This window comes from Ochotona curzoniae, unplaced genomic scaffold (assembly GCF_017591425.1).
Source record: "Ochotona curzoniae isolate NIBS_2020 unplaced genomic scaffold, NIBS_Ocur_1.0 contig_2210, whole genome shotgun sequence".
In the NCBI taxonomy this organism is placed as follows: Eukaryota; Metazoa; Chordata; class Mammalia; order Lagomorpha; family Ochotonidae; genus Ochotona; species Ochotona curzoniae.
The window spans coordinates 55,721,393-55,741,889 of record NW_024465369.1 but is presented as its reverse complement, the minus strand read 5'-3'; the positions used below and the strand labels follow the sequence as shown (position 1 = coordinate 55,741,889).

The window sequence follows — 20,497 nt, the reverse complement described above, 5'->3', positions numbered from 1 at the left end:
CCTTCCAATGAGTTTCTGGCATGAATTCTTGGCACAGATGACAGTTGGACCAACGCCACCATACAAAATGGCTAACTCTCTAATGATGCCATCCCCTTCACCAAAAAAGACTCTCATTCCAGAATTGACTATTGCTAGAGCATTCTGTTTCCGCTGGGCTTGTCGGAAGGCCAACACAAATTCCCACTGAAAGAAAATATTACGTAGCACAGGTGTTCATCTCAGGAGTCCTATATTAGAGTTCTAGCATGCAATATTTTAAAGGCTGACTATATATGGACATAAGTTCTTTAAAATTTGAGCTGATGAGTTTAATTATTCTTATTTGTAATCTACATTAAATGAGTAGATTTCACATTTCCCATGGTACAGATTTAGAAGCATAGGGATTAAACCATTCCCTTTCCCACTCCTCCCTCCTTTTTCCCTCCCTTATTCATTTTCCCGAATTATTACAGTAACATATTCATTCACATCATGGTAAAAAACTAAACTTTCTAATATTTAAAGATATCATGACATTACAAGTAGAGGAAGAGAAAAAATAAAATTACATATAGTAAAAGTAAATTAAAAATTTATAGCAGTGCAATGCACAGTGGCTGAGTTGTGGAATCAGCCCAGATGCTCACTGAGTGATGACTAAGTAAAGAAAATGTGATACATACACACTATGGAATACTACTCACTCAACCACTAAAAAGACTGAAATCATGGTTGGCATAAAATGGACCCAACTGGAAGCCATTAACCGTAATGAAATAACTCAGTCCCAAAATATCAATTTTATGTGTTCTTCCTGATCTGTGACAACTAACACAGAGAGCACCAAAAAGCCTGCAATCTCTATAAGTGTGATTAGCATACTGGGAATTAACTGCTGTGCATAGCAAGTGTCTATACTCATGGGTCCTTAAAGCACTTACAATGAGGTCATTAATGTGAGGCTTAGTAGAACATTGCTGGATTTCTGGATATGAACGTGTGCAGGGGGTAACAGGCAAAGACACAGGAAGATCGCAGGCAGCTATAAGTGAAGTTCAGAGACCTCAGAAGAAATCAGTGGTACTTTTACCTCAATATCAAACTTCTAGCCTCAAGAGTTTGTAAGAGGAGAAAACACCTCTGTTGTTTCAGCCACTCGGTGTGCGGTTCTCTGCTATGGCGGCCCTTACATACTCTCCGTCCTCTAAGACAGGATTGATGACTACCATTTCACACATGAGAAATCCAAGGTTTGGAACAATTTGGTAATTAGCTTATACTTTTCCATTAAGATTGATTGTAAATGTGTTTTTAAAGCCTATTTCAAATCTAAAGATATAGGAGTGGTATGTATTCTTCACACCTTATTTAAGAGTAACTATGGGGCAACAAATTTTTGAAAATCTGTTAGAGGCTGATATAGTAGCACTGCAGGTTAAGTGGTCACCTGCAATGTGGGTGTCCCATATGAGTGGTAACTTCTGCTCCAGCTCCCTATTAATACACCTGGGGAAGCAGCAGAACATGGCTTCAACACTACTCAAGTCAGAGTCGTGGGTGAATTGCTGGGATCCTGGCTTTGGACTGTTCCAGCCTGGCTATTGGGAAGTGAACAAGTAGATGAAAATTTCTCTAACTTGGCTTTTCAAATAACATTTTTTAAAAACTTTAAAAAGCTGTTCAAAACTAGCTGCAGAGTTTGGAGTGGAGCAAAGGGAGAGAGAGAGCTGAAGGAAGGGAGGGAGGGAGAAAGACAACAGAGGTCAATGTGTCATGATGCTAGGAACAATACATGCAGTGTAACACCAGTAGAAGGCTTACTCACAAACACTCTTAAATAATGATCCCATGCGGCTTCCTGAAGCTGAGGCTCTATCTTCCTAGCAAACAATCAACCCTTGTTCCAAACCCACAAAAATAAACAAGCTATAAGCTGACATGTAACACCAGGAAACTGAAAAGAAAATATTACCTTCCTGGAGTAGGGAATGTTCACTGAGACCAAGATTTCTTGAGGTTTAAGATCAGCATCGGGACGCTTACTGAGAAACTGTTCATCTAAAGCAATCTGGCGTTTTCCTTCTGTGGAAAGAAATGGCATTGTCCCTGGAATCTTTGGTACATGAAACATGCTTCCTACTCCAAAAATAATTCCATCAAATATCTGAGGAAGCTGGTTGTTTGGGGCAAGAAGTGCTCTTCCAATGCTAAGCCAATCTTTTATTATATCATAGCATTCTCACTGCACTTGTTGTGGTCTGAGCCTCAACTTTTCTGGCCTTTTGATTTGCTTACTGATACAAGTGTCCAGCAGAGTGACCCAGAGTTCTAGGAAAAGGGCCTCAGTGGTGCGCTTCTGAATGGCACAGTTTTCTGAGAGTTTTCTACCTTGAAAATATTATATCTTTTGATTTCTTGATCAAGTCAATCAATATTTATTGCTTATAACCAGAAATCCTTAGAGGTACATTAGTGAAGAAATAAATTGCCTTTGATAATTTACATATTACTGAAGAACTTTTTTATGTATTTTTTCAGTACCTAGAGAACGTCAGTTCTTCAATCAATATATTGGCAGGAGTAACATCCTAAAGTTATAACAAAGGGACAAGTGTCATGGCACCACAAGGTGAAGCTGGTACTTGGGATGTCGGTACCCCTGAACAGAGGCCAGTTTCAGTCCTAGCTGCTCCTCTTCCAACCCAGCTTCCCACTACTGTGTTTGGAAAGGCAGTGGAAGATGGACAAGTACTTGGACCACATGGCAGGCCCAGATATATTTCCTGGCTTCTGGCTTTGACTTGGATTGGCCTTGATCAACATCATTATTTGGGGAAGTGAACTGGCAGAAGATTATCTCTCTTTCTCTCCTCGTGTGACCCTGCCCAGGCCCCCTCTCTCCATCTCTGTCACTATGACTGCTAAACAAACAAATAAACATCTTTTATAAATACTATTAACAAGATTATTTGGGAATGAAAGCTAGGAAGCTTTTGATATATATTCTACATCACAAAAACTTTCTCACAGTCTGACTTTACAAAGGGATGACTGAAAATTTAAATCTCAATAAGATAACTTGGTGACTTAGACTATAGGAGCAATAGTATTTAATAACATAGAAAAACAACTCCTGAGCAAGTCAGAATATGAGGAAATTAAAAATCCTGATTATAAAAATGAAAATCAAGTAAGTACATATATCATAAGGCCCTCCCATTGTTCAGCTAAGAAACATCTACAGGCTTCCAGGATGGCACAGGCTTCCAGGCCTGTGCCACCTGGAGGATGTCCTCAACAAAGGCGTTCAATAGTGCTCAGTAACTTATAGCTGTCTCCAATAATTAGGTCACATCTAGACGTTAACCAACACAAGCTTTTCCAACATAAGGTCACCAGGATGGGAGGGTATTTAGTATAACACCTCAGAGCCAATGGATCTCATGGAACTGTACCTATGGAATGTATAAAATTTGTTCTCTTTGGGCCCAGTGCAATAGTCTAGTGGCTAAATCCTTGCCTTGCATCCGCTGGAATCCCACATGGGTACCAATTCATGTCCTGGCAGCTCTACTTCCCATCGAGCTCCCTGCCTGTGGCAGTGAAAGACGGCCCAAAGCCTTAGGAATCTGCACCCACATGGGAGACCCAGAAGAGATTCCAAGCTCCTGGCTCCTGGCTTCAGATCAGTTCAGCTCTGGCCATTGCAGCCACTTGGGAAGTGAACCAGTAGACAAAAGATCTTTCTCTCTGTATCTTCTTCTCTCTGCATATCTGCCTCTCCAATGAAAAAAATAAAATAAAACAAAAAAAAGTGTTCTCTTATATTAATAAAAATTTGAAACATTAAAATAAACAACCAGCAAATTGACCAGTTTTTCAGCCTCCAGAAAGGCAAAGAAAATTGTTAATAATTTTAGGAATGTCACTTTCAAAACTGAATTTCCTGTCTTTCTTCCCAAACAGAAAAAGGAGTGAAAGAGGAAATCTGATCATCTCTAAGTAGGCATTGTCACTTACCTTTTGACAGCACGTTGAGGGTGCAGTTCCCCAGGGCCAGCAGGGGGTTCAGGTCTGAATCCAGATGCCTGCTGACAATGTGGCCCCCTAAAGACTGTAAAACAAAGAGTTGTTTTCACTTTGGTATGTAATTATAAAAACACAATTGATTTTTTATAAAAGCAGTATTCTTTCTGTCTATCCCAAAAGAACGGGAATGCTAATGATCTAGCAGCAGAGTTTAATTCTGCACGTCAAAATTAAATCATCATCAATACATACTGCCATGTTCCTGATCTGGGAGCCAGCCAAGGTTCTCAAATGCTTCAGGAGAGCACGATAGATCTGAGTGTTTTCCTCTGGGAGCTTCTGAACCACATCAGCCAAGATGTCTTTCATTTGGGCCAGACTGAGGCCAGCACCCAGGGTTAGCCCTAGAATAAAGCATTTGTTATCACTGCTGATCTGAAAGTGTAGGTCACACCAATCTACAGACATGGGATCTTCTGAATACATGCTGCATTGCTTATTGACAGTGGTGGTGCTGGTAATGAAAATGGTGATGGTGTTGACAAAGGTGGTGCTGCAGGCGGTAGTGGTGGATGTGATGGTACAGGTGGTGGATGTAGTGATGGTATGTGAAGTAGTGAAGGTGTGGTAATGGAAGCGATGGAAGCTAAATTCTTTAAACATTCATTCTATCAAGCATTAAGTGTCCTTTTCATCCTTGCTATTAAGCCAACTCCCTTTATAAGACAGGCATTTGGCCTAGTGATCAGATGCTTCTTGGGCTACCCACATCCTACAATGGAGTGGCTGGATTCAAGTTCCAACTCTGCTTCCAGTTTCAGCTCTTTGTTAATGTGTGCCCTTGGAAATATGAGTGATGGCTCAGGTAGTTGGGCCCTGGGTCCAGCATTGTGGTGTAATGGGTAAACCACTGCCCACAGAAACGCATCCCATATGGGCATCAGTTTGAGTCCCTTATGGGTGTCAGCTCCATTTCTGATACAGTTCCCTGGGAAAAAGTTATTCCGAAATATCTGAATATTCAGATAGTTAGATTCTTATATAACATTAGAGAAGTTTTTTTTCCTATGTCCTCCTCTGAAAAGTTATCATTCTTTCCAAAAAAAAACTTTAATTTATTTGCCAGGAAAAAACAAAAGAAAGGGAGAGAGCTAAGATGAGGGCAAAGGTAAACTCATCTGTTTGTTCATTTCCCCAAATGTTCACAGTGGCAGGGACTGGGCCAGCTGAAATTGGGAGGTAGAATACAACCCAGATCTCATGTCAAGAAAGGGACCCAACTATTAAAGCCATCATTGCTGCCTCCCAATGTATTCAGAAGCAAAAAGCTGAAGATTGAAGCCTTAGCCTTAGCCTTAGGAATCAAACGCAGGTGTTCCGGTATGGGACGGGGGGCATCTTAACCACTAGGCTAAATGTCCACTCCAGTTACTATTCTTACATGAGACTCTGTATGTACATGATAATTGGAAACAATTCTTTTCCTACTTATTGGCTAGACAAGGTAAATGAATTGAAAACAAATGCCTTAAGAACTCACCATTGTGGGCATGGTTAACAACATTCAGTTCTTCAATTCTGTCAGGAGAAATTATAACTGGGTGAAAAATGCCTTTAAATTTCATCCCAGGCCCTAGAGAATCAGAAAAAGATAAAATTAGAATAAAAGATTTGTCATTGCAATTAGTATCCTTAAATGTATATAAAATTATATGTCTCTATCATTCTAGATATTAGCAAATCACTTACAGATATATGCTGGCTGGATTTTCATTAAAACTTTTGGAATTGCTAACCTTAGAACCTGGACCACCTGGCACATTCAAATTCTCTTTGAAAAGACTCTCTGAGGGCACCTCAAAGAAGTGGCAGTCAAACTTAGCCAACTTGGGACTCATCAGGATGACACTTTAAATGTAACTGAAGTAAAACATGCCCACTTACATACCACAAAGAGAGGAAACAGCAATTTCAATTGCGAGGCCCAGTTCTATCCCCAGCCACCTGGGAACACAGGACATTCATCTCTGCTGCTAGTTTGCTATAGAGTGTAGCACTTGAGTGAGAGGGATTTATTAAACTCCTGAACAACACTGAAGAAGTAGCATCTAAAAACTTAAAAACTATTCCTGACTTACTGTTCCTGAAAACACAGGAAACATTTTTCCTTCAAGCTCTTTTCCTCAGTTTCCCCCTGTATCCCTGGCGTTCTACATACCTAAAGAGGTGTTGCCCATGATGATAGGAGCTTGTGGGTACTTGGATTTGGCTTCCAGAAGGTCCTCCAAGGTCACTGGGGAAATCCACGTCACTCTTTCACCAACAAAAACCCTGGTCTTTTGGGGCAGCTTCTCGTCCATTGTCTAATGAAAAAGCAACAGGGATGTCATGACATCACCACCTGTTTCTATTCTTTATTGTAGGGACAGAAAATATAGGCAACACAAAAATTCTTAAAAAAAAAAAAAAAGGAAAGAAATGAAAGTGACCTAAAAAGTACTACTCCACCAGCAATCAGAGTTGAGGATAAAAATCTGACACTGTTTGCTCCTCTGGAGACTACTTCATCTCTCTCTTTCACAGGAGTTCATTTTAATTTATACGAACACACTAACATGCTTGGTAAAGTAGTACTGCTTTTACATAATAACACAGGAGAGTGGAATTAGAAAGCACGCCTACTTCTGCATGTGCTGGGATTCCATGACTTTGCACAGACACAAGAAGCTGCACAGCTCAGCTGTCTCCTGGTGCTGACTGTACCCTCATTCCTCCACCTTCTCAGTCTAAACCGCTTAGATCCTGAGAGAAAGAGGATAACCGGCAGGTATGTCCTACTTGGCAGTTAGCTTTTGGAGAATTCACACGGGAATCACTGATTTTATCACAAACTTCTCTGAGAGGACCTTCACGTTGCCTTCCTTACCATGAGCTCAGGTGGAAATATCAGTTCCTGGGTTGGATCCAATGGCAGAAACTCTCCTTCCGGGAGGAGGTCTGAAATTATCTTAAAAAGAGAAAGTATCAAAAGTTAGCCCCGACAAGTAAGGGAAAGGGGTCCAAAGAAGTTAGGTTTGCAGTCAGATGTGCAACAAACAGATGAATGTGTCGGTGGCCAGCCAGGATCCTGGAGCAACCAATCAAGGGCTGCCCCGCAGACGCAGTCACCAGGAACTCAGTGCAGGTGTGGCAGGCTTCTGAGCCACCCTCCACACACTGCACACTCTCCTAAGAGCCTGGGCCAATAGGGGAGACTTCCATCAGCAGCACCCGATGCAGCTGAACGAGGCTGGCGCTCTGCACTGCCCACCCCCTATCGCCAGCCCTGCCTGGCTTCCCTTTCCTTGACAGTACCATTTTGCTCCTGGTCCTTAAAACAAAACAAAAAAAAGAGCTGAAATTAGAAAGTAAGAGACGGTAAGGATCAATGTGTATCCTCTTCTGTCAATGAATGTATTACAATGGGACTACCATCTGGAAGTTCACAGCTGCCAGTAGATTCCTGTCTTACTGTTGAATTATCAGAACCATTTGAGTAAGACCCTCGGAGCACGCCCCACATCTGGGACCTGGGGTGGGTGGGAGACTGGGTGGAGGTTCTCCCTTAAAATCTCCTTTTACATCAGATATATTAAGGAAACAATACGGAACTAATTGTCTTACCTGTAGTGCTTGACCCTTTTTACCCTAATTATGTCAAAATTGTAAAAAATAATAAATTAATTTAAAAAACATTATGAAAGAAAATACAAAATCCAAAAGAGAAAGAGAAAAAAAAAGAGATAGAGTGACAATGGGAGATGGATTACTTTGACACAATTCAAATTAGTCAATTTTGGTAGCCATTCATTCTTCCTAAGAGTAAGTTGGCTTCTTTATATGTCATGAGAAAACCTTTTAACAACTTTTCATTTCACTAACCTTATCTTCCCCCTTATCTTCTGGTATTCCATTTATTCCTTGATCCAAACAGCAAAGCCCATTTTCTTTCTTTTGACAGCAGTTAGAAGCCTAATGAGTGAAAAAACAAACATCAAGAATCTATTGCTGACTCTACTAATAGATAAGTCAAATGGCTCCCTACTGAAATAAAGTAGAGAATCAGTATTACTAGAAAGCATGAAACAGTCACCAGGGTTTAAACATATCTAAACTAACACTAATTAAAAATGCACTTGTAAAAAACATTGAGAAGCAGCAATTACTAAATAAGTTAAAATCCCTGAAGATCTTAGAACTGAGGCTGCCATATGGCAATGCATACTAAATATTAATAGAAACTAAATGTTTACATGTAATATTCTATATTTTATAAGCACAACAACTCACAATGAACCTCATATCCTTCACTAAGTTTTTCTCTAAATGGTCTCTTCCGAATCTTATCATCTCTTCAGGACAGTTCAAATCCTAAAGCTATCCCTGAGCTACTACAGTTCTCAAATCCTTGTCTTCCTTTAAACTATTCCCACATCACAAAATTTATATTAAACTGTTGTTAATATGAATGTAAAGTAAACACTTGACTGAAAAAAGAATACTTAATATTGTAATTAGCAAGTTTCATTTTCATCATTCTGCTTTTGTTTCATGATGTACTGATTCCATGGCTTATCTTTCATACTTGCAGTGGCAGCACCCCATTTCGGAGAACCTTTAGGAGTTGGTTGTTCCACTTCCAGTCCAGCTTCAGCAGCCCAAGTACTTGGGTCTTTACCCATTTGTGTGGGAGACAGAGATGGAGTTCCTGGCTCCTGGCTTTGGCCAGTCCCAGCTCCAGCTGTTGTAGCCATTTGGGTAATAAACCAGCAAATGGAAGACACATTCTCTCTCCTCTCTCTCTCTCTGTCTCTGTCTCTCTTTCTCTCTCTCCATCACTCTGATTTTCAAAAAAATAAATAAATAATTAAAAAAAAAAAAGGTGGAATAGCAAACAGGAAATTGTGCTACATTGCAACCATGTGTATACGCGCAGCCCCTGTGCAGAGAGGGCTGCAAGAGGAACTGGTGAGATCCATACAAACAGGACAAGAAGGAACACTTGCAAATGATGACTTATGACCAACAGTTAAATACTTAGGGCTCATTGGGGGATTACCACTGGAGCTTAAAGAATGGAAGGGAAGTGTCCTGGATACGATCAAGCAAGAAACCACAGCTAGAGAGCTTGAGATAAGAAACAGTCCTGTACTAGGGGCGAAGGCTATTCTAACTACATCTGTCAATCCCTGTTGTTTTGTTTCACTGGAGAAAAGGTATAGTCAACCACATGATCCCTTCTACTTACATTACAGAAAGTCTTGCCTGCATCAAGTATTGGCCTGTATCCAGTACAACGGCACAGATTACCTGAGGGGAAAAAAAGACTTAGCTTGTTAAGCAAGCAACCTAGATAGACACAGTCTGCCAAATTTATGATGGGGATAAAGTACCTCCTAGAAGAAATCTTGGGCATTTCAGTCTAATTTACAAAGTCATGTATTTTTTCATCAGCAACTTGGAATATTCAATTGAGTCTTGAGGCATATTTTAAAACCCAGCTGTTGGCACTTCCGTTTTGTAACTAGTTTTATGCCCTCTGCATGTGACAGATAAATAACGTAATGATTCCAAGGTAAAAACTTCCTCTACAGTCACATTTAAAAGCTAAACTTTATTTAAAAAAAAAATAGTGCTTTCTGGAAGTGTTATTGACAGTAAAAAGCTATACATACTTAATATATACAATTTGATGGGTTCAGGGAAAAGTATATTCCCTTGAAGTCATCTCCTTAGTCAATGCCATCCATATTCATGACCTCTAAAAATTTTCTCCTGCCATTTTATTTATTTCAATTATTCATTTATTCCTTTAGTTAAAATACTTAACTGAAGATACATCCTCTCAGCAAATGTTGAAGTATACAACAGTCCTCACCACTGCAGGCACTGTCCGGTACTACTGATCCCCAGCACCCTTTCATCTGGCGGAGCCAAACTTGGGACCCTTTGACCAACACTTCCTCATTTCTCCCTTCCCTGGCCTTTGGCAAGCACTGTGGAACTCTGCTTCTGCAAGTGTGACTGCTTCCAATGGGATCATGCTGCTTGTGCTCTTCCATCTCACCTACTTAACATCTTTCAGATTCATCCATGTTGCTACAAATGGGGGGTGGGGAAGACTTTATTGTTAATACTTACTGTGGCAGCCATCAATTTATTGCAAGAGAGAGAAGGAGAAACAGAAGGTTAAGCTTCATTTGACAGATAAGAAGCACCACATACAGTAAAAGTAGTTATGAGACCTCAGAAGCAGCTGAGAACATAAGCAGTTTGTCCTAAGTCCTGAAGCCAGTATTTCTCTCACAGGGATTCCATACACTTCTTTGATCCCCAAATCGGAGGTCTTAATGAAAAACAAAGCCACTGAGACAAGCTCATTGGGGATGGGTCCCACGATGCCCTTTCAGTACTCTAAATTTTGTCACTTGTTCACAACAGAAGTAGCCGTGAAAGCATATGCACACTGGGGCCTAAGAGAAGTCAGGTGGAGGGCAGCTGGTAAGCTATACCCCTACATTCCACTTTCACTTGCTCACCTTCCCCTTGGACACTTCTGCACAGAAAGTGTACACATGAGCTTTAGGTTCAAGTTTTCTAGCACAGAAATAAAACCTTCAAGAGGCAAACACAAATGAAACAGGGAGAGTTTCACCAGAAATAGAACATAAAAGCCTGCTAGGTTTTAAACAGCTTGGAATCTTATTAATGAAGGGCCTGCACATTGCCGTGCACACACAATCTTTGGGTAAGGGCAGCAATTTGAAACCAGCAACACCAAATGACTTCAGCTTCTTTGCCTTTATGCTGTGTTCATCAACAGCTCTCCAACACTTAATGGCAGTCCTAGCACATACCCAATTAGAGAATGTGTAGCAAGAAATGTGTAGCTATAACCAATCTCTTTTCAAGAGCAAATGAATACCCTGGCTAAAAACAAGCAAATGATGAAAAAGAAAAGAAGGAGATTTAAAGATTAAAATAAATGCAAGAAATAAAATATACCAGTCAAATGCAATATGTGTATTGGGTTTGAATCCCTATTAGATATCCTTATTAGACTGAAAAAACTCATCCACTTGTTGGTAGCATAACAGATTAAGTAACTATAAAGTGGGGATTATGACTCTACTTATAATATTTGCAAGGTTTTGTGATATTAAATAAGACATTTTGAATAGCATTTACTACATTGTGTGGCACAGGGGAGATGTCCAACATTAACTGTTGCTATTGTCATCACCATAATTTAAAAATAAATACACAAGTTCAGGCAGCTAGCCTAGTGATCAGATGCCAAATAAGACATTCATGTCCCACATAAGAATTTCTGGTTCAATACCTACCACTGGCTCTTTTTTAAGACTTATTTATTTTATTATATAGATAGGTTTACAGAGAGAGGGAAAAACAGAAAGATATTCTGTCCACTGGTTCACTCCCTAAGTGGCTACAACAGCTGGAGTTGAGCCAATCTGAAACCAGGAGCCAGGAGCTTGTTCTGGGTTTCCCAGATAGGTGCAGAGTCCCAAAACTTTGGTCATCTTCCACTGCTTTCCCAGGCCAAAATCAGGGAGCTGGATGGGAAGAAAGTAGCCAGGACACGAACTGGCACTCATATGAGATCCTGGAGTATGCAAAGTGAGGATTTAGCCACTGAGCCATTGCACCAGGTACACCCCTGGCTCTTGATTCCAGCTCTTTGCTAATACAGATGCTGTGAGGCAGTAGAGATGGATCAAGTAATTGCTCCTGCCACTCAGATGGAAAAGCTGGATTGAATTCCCAGTCTGGGGCTTTGGCCCCAGCTTGGGGCCTTTGTGGACGTTTGGGGAGTAAACCAGCAGGTAGGTAGGTGGGAGTGATCTCTTTCTTCTCTTTCTCTCTCTCCCTCTCTCTCTCTCAGTCTTTGCCTCTCAAATAAAAATACATAAATAAGTGTGTGTGCATGCACACATGCAACTTACCACCAAGGGCATCTGTGAGCTGATCCAGGCTGGGCTCTGGATGGTTCCTGAGCAGTGTATACATAGACATCACCATTCCAGGGGTGCAGAAGCCACACTGGGTGCCATGGTACTTGGCAATCCTCTCCTGGAAGCACAGAGGTTGAATTGGCAGACTCCTGGATCCCACTCAAACCCACTGCATCAGAATCTGTGTTTCAGCCAGAACCCCAGCAGAACTCGTGCGCACATGAAAGCTGGAGATGAAGCCTCAGAAAGCCCTTCTCAGCCCAGGTGCTTTCCGCGCACAAATGTCCTCCACTTTTGAGCCTCACTGGAGGCAGAGGCTTTTGGCCTTTGGAATCACCAGGGGAGCTTAAAAATTCCCAGGCCCAAGCACTATCCCAGACAAACACCCTCAGAATTATTGGGAGTGAGGTAGAGGCATATGTCTTTTCAAGATTCTGGGATAGTTTCAACGCACTATGAATCCTTGAGAAAAGGGAATATCATCAGAGAAATGAACTAAATTATGCAAGTTGAGAAATGAAGCTTTAAAATGTCCAAGTAATACCTTTCTGGTGCCCTTTATGCTCTAGTTCACAACAGTTTACAAAGTTCCACTGTTCATCCACAAGGAACTCTTGTGTTTACTTGCCCATGTGATTTTTCCCTTAGCAATTTCTCTTGGGAGTGCCACTTCCAAGGACAAGCACATTTTGGAAGCTGTCTTCTGAGGACATTGTAACCACGAGAGCTCAGTATCAGTTAGCAAATGAAAGGTTATTGTATGTTGTGGACAGCTGAGTGTCTTAAAGCTCTGCTGGCACAATTCTGTTCCTGTAGGACCAGGCATTGAAGCTTCACAGAAAGCGAACAGAACCCAACATACTCTCCAGTCTACAGAATACATAGTTGGGCCGTTTGCTATGCTCCTCCTCTTTTTCCCTCTTTCATCCTCTCTCTCAAAGTGATCCTCATTAACTTGGACTAACACAAATAGGTAGCAAGGACTTTTTTTTATAGGGAGTGGATACAGGATTTAAACAATTGAGGAGTCTGAAGGTACTTTTTTGCTTCAGGCAAAAGTTCTAGCAAAGCATAAAAAAATAATAAGGAAAAAATTCCTTCATGGCATACAACTTTTTTTTCTTTATGATTTTGGAAGATGTAGGACAGATAGCTCCTTCTAATCACATCAGAATAGAGGAAACAGTGATGTTAAGGCTTTCTTCAAGAAGACAAAGTCAAAAGCATCTTCCCCAGAAGTTAGTAACTAAACCCCCACACGTTCCACTGCATCAGTCCTATCTATCAGCAGTGACCAGACGGCATGGTCCAGCTGCCCACTCTCCCAACCTCAGGTATGCAGTGTTATTATTGGTTTCTGAAGCACAGATGCCCTAGCGGGGAAAGGTGCAGCTGTACCTGGACAGGATGGAGACGTGTTGTGGTGCTTCCTATTCCCTCCACAGTGGTGATCGCAGCGCCATACACAGAACAGATGGGGGTCAGACAGGCATTCACTGGGTAATGTCTTCAGATGGCAAAGAGAAGCACAAATGGGAAATTACATAACATTTGGTGGGAGTACAGGGCATTCCCTGAGCACCCAATAGGGCAAGTCTGGTGTAAGGTCTCCAAGCTTTGAACACATATCTCATCCTTAGCTCCCACCTATTTTACAGGAGAACCTAATACTGACAATGATTTACTTGGCGTCATAGCTAAAGTAGCAATGACGGATTAAAGTTAGGCTTCTTAATCAGAATTCCAGAATGGTGCCCATTAACCTTGCTCTTCTAGAATGAAGGGGCTGGTGTTCTCTAGTCACAGGTGACCACCCACCATCAACAGTTTCCCGGCGGAGAAAGGGCCAGGGACAGCTAAGGCAGTAAAGTGGACCTGGCATCATGCTTCAGCGGTGGCAGTAGAACGGGAACATGGAACTCAGCCCCACAAAGCCACTGTCAGAGGCTATCCAAGCAAAAAAAAGTTCACCACACAGAACTACTAATTGCCAAAAAATACATCAAACAGATGTTCAGTCTCAAAAATTGAGAAAGATTGAAATAAAAAAAAATGAGAAACTCCATTTCCATCAGGGAAAATAGAAATGTTTTCAAAATTACAGTATGTATTCTTTGCAGCAGTTTGGGAAAGCAGGACTCATCTGCTGCTCATAAGAATGGAAGCTGAGCTCTTTCTGAGCCAAGAGATATTCCACTGAAAGACAGACAAGTCTGTAAAAAGCACATACTCTTTCACCTTGCCATTCTGCCTCAGGTCATAGAAATAAACATAAATATATCTGTAAGAATGGCCACTGATGTATGGCTCAGAACAAGGAAGGCTAAAAAATAATACAAGTGATCAGTATTGGGGGGTTGATTTTGGTATACCCAAATGCTGGAACAAACATAACAATGATATTAGAGGATTCTGAAAATATATTAATGTGAAATTAAAAATTCGCAGGCCTTTAAGCAGTTTGTAGAGTAAGTTCATACATATGTATATATACATAAACACATACACATGCATATATATTCACATATACAAAAGGAACATTGAAAGGATATTTATTTAAAATAGATGTAAATATTTGTCGAGTGTCCACTCTGTGTTACGCAGAGTTTCCAGTGCCAGCAAGGAGCTAGACTGGAGGCTGTGACAGTTACATCAGAGTGTGATGGTGGCACAGTGCTCCACCATCAGTAAGTCCTGCTCTCCTGCCCCGACAGAAGGGAGAGTCAGGTAGCCTTTCGACTCTGAATGTGCAATCCTTTAATCACGTGATATGCTCATTTGTGGTACTTATTTTTTTTCCTAAGCCATTCCCATTTCTGGGATAATGTCTGTCCTGGTCATATTGTACCCTCCATGTTTAGCACAGCTCCTTTCCTATACTAAATGTTCAATACCTATTCGCCAGATAAAGGAATGAACCAAAGCTCAGGTGTGAAAAAAATTAGCCACTTCTGGGTTTTTCTGGAGGTACCTTATCTTCTTGGAGATGGGGTTATATCTCGATATCATCACTGTACAGGCACCACAGCCTCCCCCTCCACAGCCATACTTGGTTCCCGTGAGTCGGACTGAATGAAATATTGTTAAAGAAAATTGGTTTTTCATAATTCTCTTTCTAGAACAGTCCTGATCTTAGCAGCACCACCATAGACTCTTGAATGTATACAGAAGTTTAATACATATTTATCAAGTGATACACATTTCAGCTGCTACTATAATATAGAAGGTAAAGTGCAGAAATCCATACATTCTTGATTTCCTTTTGTGCGTGACATCATGTCTCCTTCCTTTAAAAACAACCTGACATTATTTTTGCCTATAATCTAAGTTCTTGAACATCCGAAGGGATGCATACCACTGCACCTTGGTTCTCATTCTATTTGTGTCTTTGCTCACATATAAAGTAAAATATCAAATTACAAATCACAGTTGCAGCACTCTGGCCACCTTTGCCACATTTCTCTGCTTTTCAGCAGCATACTACTGATTTTACTCAAATATCCATGCTTCCAGTATTTCTTAGGAATGATACTTCAAGTTTTAGCTATACACCTGCCTACCCAGAAGAGACTTCCCCAGCTGCTTCTGCTGCTAGGAGGGTGTACTGACAATGCTGGCCAATGGACCAGTATCTAAACTCTACAGGGAAGTGTCCTCAAAAGGAAAGAATTCTTTGCTTCTTACTCTTTGCTAGAAGCCAGATGCAGTGAGTAGAACTCAATTAGTCAAGTCTGTGAGGAGACAGGCACATGCCGATGAGAGTGATGCATCAGAAGGGTTCCCTATTAACTTGGTTGTGACTTGATTCTACTAGTCCTCATCATCCTACCCTTGGACTGCTCTATGTGAGTGTGAAAGCCAAAGGAATTGCAGTTCACAGGTGCCATCCCACAGGAAGGGTAACTGATCAAGCAGCCTAGCTACTGTGTTTTGAAATCAAACACCCCAATTTTCATGAAGACTCTGCTTTGTGTGTGCTGCTCCTCATCAAACACCTGGCCCTTGGAGAGACGTGGAATCCCATTTGGTCCTCCAATGGCTTTGGTCTTCAGAACACCTTCACCCACTAGCAGGGTAGAGCTCTTCCATCAAGTCTTTCCTCACTTCTTTTCCACACATGAACTGGGTTCTAATGACCACCTAGGTCTTCCCTATCTCCTTTCACATGGGCATGTCTTCTAATAAAGCTCCTACACATTTAATCCCAACTTTTGTGTCTGCTTCCTGGAGAGCCTGAATTAAAATGATGAGAAAGAATGAAACTTCTTTTTCTTAATAGTTTACTACAATTTGAAATTGTTTACTACTTCAGGAACAATCCACACAGCAGTTATTTTCATTTGGGGAGTTATAATATATGCTCTATGGTAAACTCTCATTCTATAGTTCTGTGTGTATTTTACACACTCTGGAAGCTCATTAGAGTTCATCCTTTGCAGGCTAAAAACCCATCCCTTATAAGGCTTTTACTTGGAAAATTTTCCAAGGAAAACATTTTAAAGTTTAATTTCTCCTTTTGTGTGTGTGTTTTACTTTTATTTCAGGAGACTTTTGTGCTCTCTTTCCCTAATGTGCCACTGAAGATAGAGTGTAAATATTGTGATTCTTATTTCTAGTGGGTGGTTAATTAGACCCTTTTAATATCCATTGCTTTAGTTCCCATGGATCATTTCTTCTACTTTACACAACAGATTTGATGCTCAAATAGACACTAGAAAGAACACCTGCTAGCCAGAACTGCACACTGCCAATAAAACTAACATGTAGGGCTCTGCCAAAGAGGAATATAAAGCCACAACAATGACTTGGTGTGACTGCAGAAGATATCTGTAACACCATCTGATGAGGGCACTGAAGCTACCTGCACACAAGTACATATACACACAAAGCAAAGAAAAAGATACGCTTCTTCCTCAGATACGGCAGCAGCATTGTTTCAGGATCAGCATGTTTTTCTATCACCTGTGAAATAAGGAAAGTAAAAGTTATACACCTAAATTTGGGAGAATTAACACAATATTCATACTGGTCAGCTTTTGCTTCTTTGAAGAACACGCACACTAACGAGTTGATTTCATGTTAAAGGAACACCAGAGACACACAGAAATCCTTTCTCAAGCACAATGTCCCACTCCATTGCCCCCCTGCGTCACTGTCCTTGGTCCTGAACCATCCCATTCTCTAAGGCAGTGGTTATTTCTACCACCAGGAGCACTGCTGGCTCATTCACTTTTCCCAAGAATGCCTAAAGGTAGAAAGTGTAGAAGATACTAGTAGAAAGCGTGGATAGGAAGAATGAGAGAAAAATGGTAATTTAGAGTTGCTAGAATACAAGCCGGAGGGACTGATTTGATTGATGCTTTTAGCTTTTGCTTATATCCTGGCAGACTTTCTACTGTTTACTTGCTGAATGTAATTGTTAGAAGCACATTAAGCTTGTGATTATAAAGTGGACTGAAAATATGTTTTTGCAAAAATTTAAAACAAGGAAGAAAGGAGGAATATTAATGGGAGGGAGGAAGGAAGACACAGAAACATAATAAATACAGTTTCCAGAATGAGACTACACTACAACAGCCCCCCTCCAAAAAAATAAATAAATAAATAAAAAGGATGAGGATAAAATGTATGTTCTGAGTAAAAAGCAAAGCAGTCAGGGCACTCACACACTCACAGAAATCTGGTGTGGAGTCCAGGGACCAAGGGGGGGGGGCTGACTGAAACGCCACTGAAACGCCTCTGAAACATGCCATAATCAATTATGTTTCCAGAGTCATAACCTCTCTCTCTCTCTCTCTCTCTCTCTCTCTCTCTTTTTGTTTTTTACAAATTTTGGATTTCTCTTAGTCACAGGACACAGAGAAGTATAATTTGCAATTAGAGAAACTGAGCTTGTCTTTCACTATGTAATAGTAATTTTCTCTTGTGGGAAGTAGGTGAGGATCTTATTCTAGGCCAGTCTCCTTCTATTCTACTTGATCTTATTCCAGAAATATGAGGCAAATGCTAATTACCAAGGTCAAGTGTGTGCCCTAGAGCAGTGGTGGGGGTGTGAACATGTACAAACACACTGTAATAGAAGAGATGTGTGTGGTAGGAGTGTGAGCATGTATATTACAGTGTAATAGAAGAAAAATGGGCACCTTCCAGGCATCTTCAGTTTAATTGGCCCTCATATGAAATTCTTTATTTTCCAAACTTGCTCTCTCCTCTTTTCTTCATAACCTGTTTCATAGCCCCAAGATCTGCTGAGTCATCATTTAAGCTTAAAAATCTGAGCTATTTCCAACTTGTTCTTTCTTTCAGTCCACCATAATCAGTGTCACCAGACTCTGCCAGCTTCACTTCCAAAATGATTCTGTAAATACCCTTTACTTCTGCTGTCGCTGCCTGAGATGAGCCCTTATCATCTAAAGCATAAACAGTTCTAACAGCTCTCTGCACACCTACCTGGCTCTGCTCCTGGTATTTGCAGTATTGTCCTCTACACCTTGTTAAAATGAAACACCCTAAACTACAAGTCTGGCCATTGCCTGGATCTGCCTAAACCTAAAATAACTCCTGTTAAAACCAAAGTCTTGGGCCCGGTGTGGTAGCCTAGTGGCTAAAGCCCTTGCCTTTTAGTGCCAGGATCCCATATGGGCACTAGTTCAAATCCCTGTTGCTCCACTTCCCCTCCAGCTTCCTGCTTGTGGCCTGGGAAAGCAGTCGAGGACGGCCCAAAGCCTTGGGGCCATGCATCCATGTGGGAGATCTGAAAGAAGCTCCTGGATTCAAGATCAGCTCAGCTCTGGCGGCTGTGGCCACTTACAGAGTGAACGAGCACATAGAAGACCTCACTATGTATGTGTGTGTGTGTTGTCTTCTCTCTATAATCATGCCTTTCAAATTTAAAAAAAAATTAAAACAAAAAACTCTTCTGAAAGCAGAATTGCTGTGTGAGGGAACCAGAAACAGGCATCTTCTTTGAGCCCACAGGATGAATCTTAGATGAAATTTGATCTAAGAGTTCTTGGAGTTCGAAATTCAAAGTCATTGGCAAGTCTGCCCCCTCATCACCTGCCCTTTTTGCAAAAGTGCCCAGTCACCAACATCTACTAGAGCTATGCACCTCGAACAGAAGAGAAGTGGTCTGTTCCAGGAGAGCCTGGCCCTTCACTCCTCACTACATTAGCACATAGGGTTCCTGTTGTCCTCCTCACAATTCCCTAGGATTGTGCCTGTCATCCAATGTGCTGCTCAACAGTTCTCTTTGGAGACTGCTGCCAGGAATACACCCAGCCAAGGAATCATTGTCCTCCCTGTGCCCTCAGTCAGTGGTTTCATGTCTTCTGTAACATTTTCTCCTGAATCATCAGCACTTGTACATGAATAAGCTTCTCTTGGCATTGAGAAAATCACCTTCTGTTAATCTTCATGTCAAACAAAGAGTTTGGCACTGGAGAGTTCTCAAAGGAATATACTAAATGTTAGGTAACCAAGTGGATAATTTGATCACAATGTGTACTGACTGGCGTGAGAAGAGCAAGGAGGAATGATTTCTCAGACATAAGAGTCTGAAAGATAAAAACCCAGGAAGTCATTGATGGTGGGAATCGTGGTTATCTACACCAGCATATATTCTCTTTTTAATTCCTTTCTGCTTCCTAGAATTGGGAGGAATTGGGTAGAACTCCAAGAACCATTTCAGACCACCAGGCCACACATTCATGGTGGCTGAGGAACAGAAGACAGCATCATGAAGCTCCTGGACAAGCCTCTTAATCTCTACTCCCAGATATGCTTGCAGAAAAAAGAAAAATGACTTGTAGCTTGTTTCAGTTAAAAGTGTAGGTCATTGCAGTTGGAATATTCATACATGCCATGGTGAACTCACATAAGCCCAGATTTAATGAAGAGACAGGATCTGGTAGCCTCTATAGTAAATAACAACATTTTAGGCTTAAAGGATATTTATACACTCAGGGAAGGAAATGATGGAAACTAAAAGCCTTGTCTATTTGAGTACTTATTCCAGGAAATGTTTCAGGAGATTAGAGTCTGGCTCAAAGAACCACTAGATTGAAATATAGTTCTTTTTCTTGATTTGATAGTTGGCAAGGAGACAGGATCCAGAAGGCTTCCTGTCCTGGCAGCTCCTGGAGTGAAACTGGGAGGTTAGGACTGAGATGGTGGAACAGTAGACAGGCACCTGGAGAATGATGGACACAGTAAAGCAGCAAAGACAATGGTGTGGTGCTGCAATGACTTGATATACCAGAAGCTTTCAGCAAGTGGCAATCTGAATTCCACCAGTGGCTGGAACTCCATCAGCAACCAGGTAGGAAGGGGAGCTCACAAGGAACTCAGGAAGTGAACCCAGACAAAGAAATGCCCATCTTGCTGATTTGCTTGAGTTGACCAGGAGCAGAGAGAGAGCAGCAGATCTCCAACAGGTGGTGCAGGAACAGAGTGGATTTCACAGCCCA

The 20,497-nt window shown here is 41.2% G+C and overlaps 1 protein-coding gene across 1 annotated transcript in view; it reads right to left on the bottom strand.

Annotated features, from left to right (window-relative positions):
• The window catches only part of AOX1 (aldehyde oxidase 1), a 67,437-nt gene that overhangs the window by 41,074 nt on the left and 5,866 nt on the right, over nucleotides 1–20,497 (bottom strand). Inside the window, exons 2-14 of the mRNA XM_040971954.1 lie at nucleotides 16,934–16,991; nucleotides 15,001–15,097; nucleotides 13,428–13,536; nucleotides 12,021–12,147; nucleotides 9,302–9,363; nucleotides 7,936–8,025; nucleotides 6,941–7,021; nucleotides 6,233–6,377; nucleotides 5,555–5,647; nucleotides 4,267–4,418; nucleotides 4,006–4,099; nucleotides 1,958–2,067; nucleotides 2–186 (exon numbers count right to left, since the gene is read on the bottom strand). Coding sequence (XP_040827888.1) covers nucleotides 2–186; nucleotides 1,958–2,067; nucleotides 4,006–4,099; nucleotides 4,267–4,418; nucleotides 5,555–5,647; nucleotides 6,233–6,377; nucleotides 6,941–7,021; nucleotides 7,936–8,025; nucleotides 9,302–9,363; nucleotides 12,021–12,147; nucleotides 13,428–13,536; nucleotides 15,001–15,097; nucleotides 16,934–16,991 — 1,403 coding nt within the window. The remainder of the gene's footprint in view (nucleotide 1; nucleotides 187–1,957; nucleotides 2,068–4,005; nucleotides 4,100–4,266; nucleotides 4,419–5,554; nucleotides 5,648–6,232; nucleotides 6,378–6,940; nucleotides 7,022–7,935; nucleotides 8,026–9,301; nucleotides 9,364–12,020; nucleotides 12,148–13,427; nucleotides 13,537–15,000; nucleotides 15,098–16,933; nucleotides 16,992–20,497) is intronic.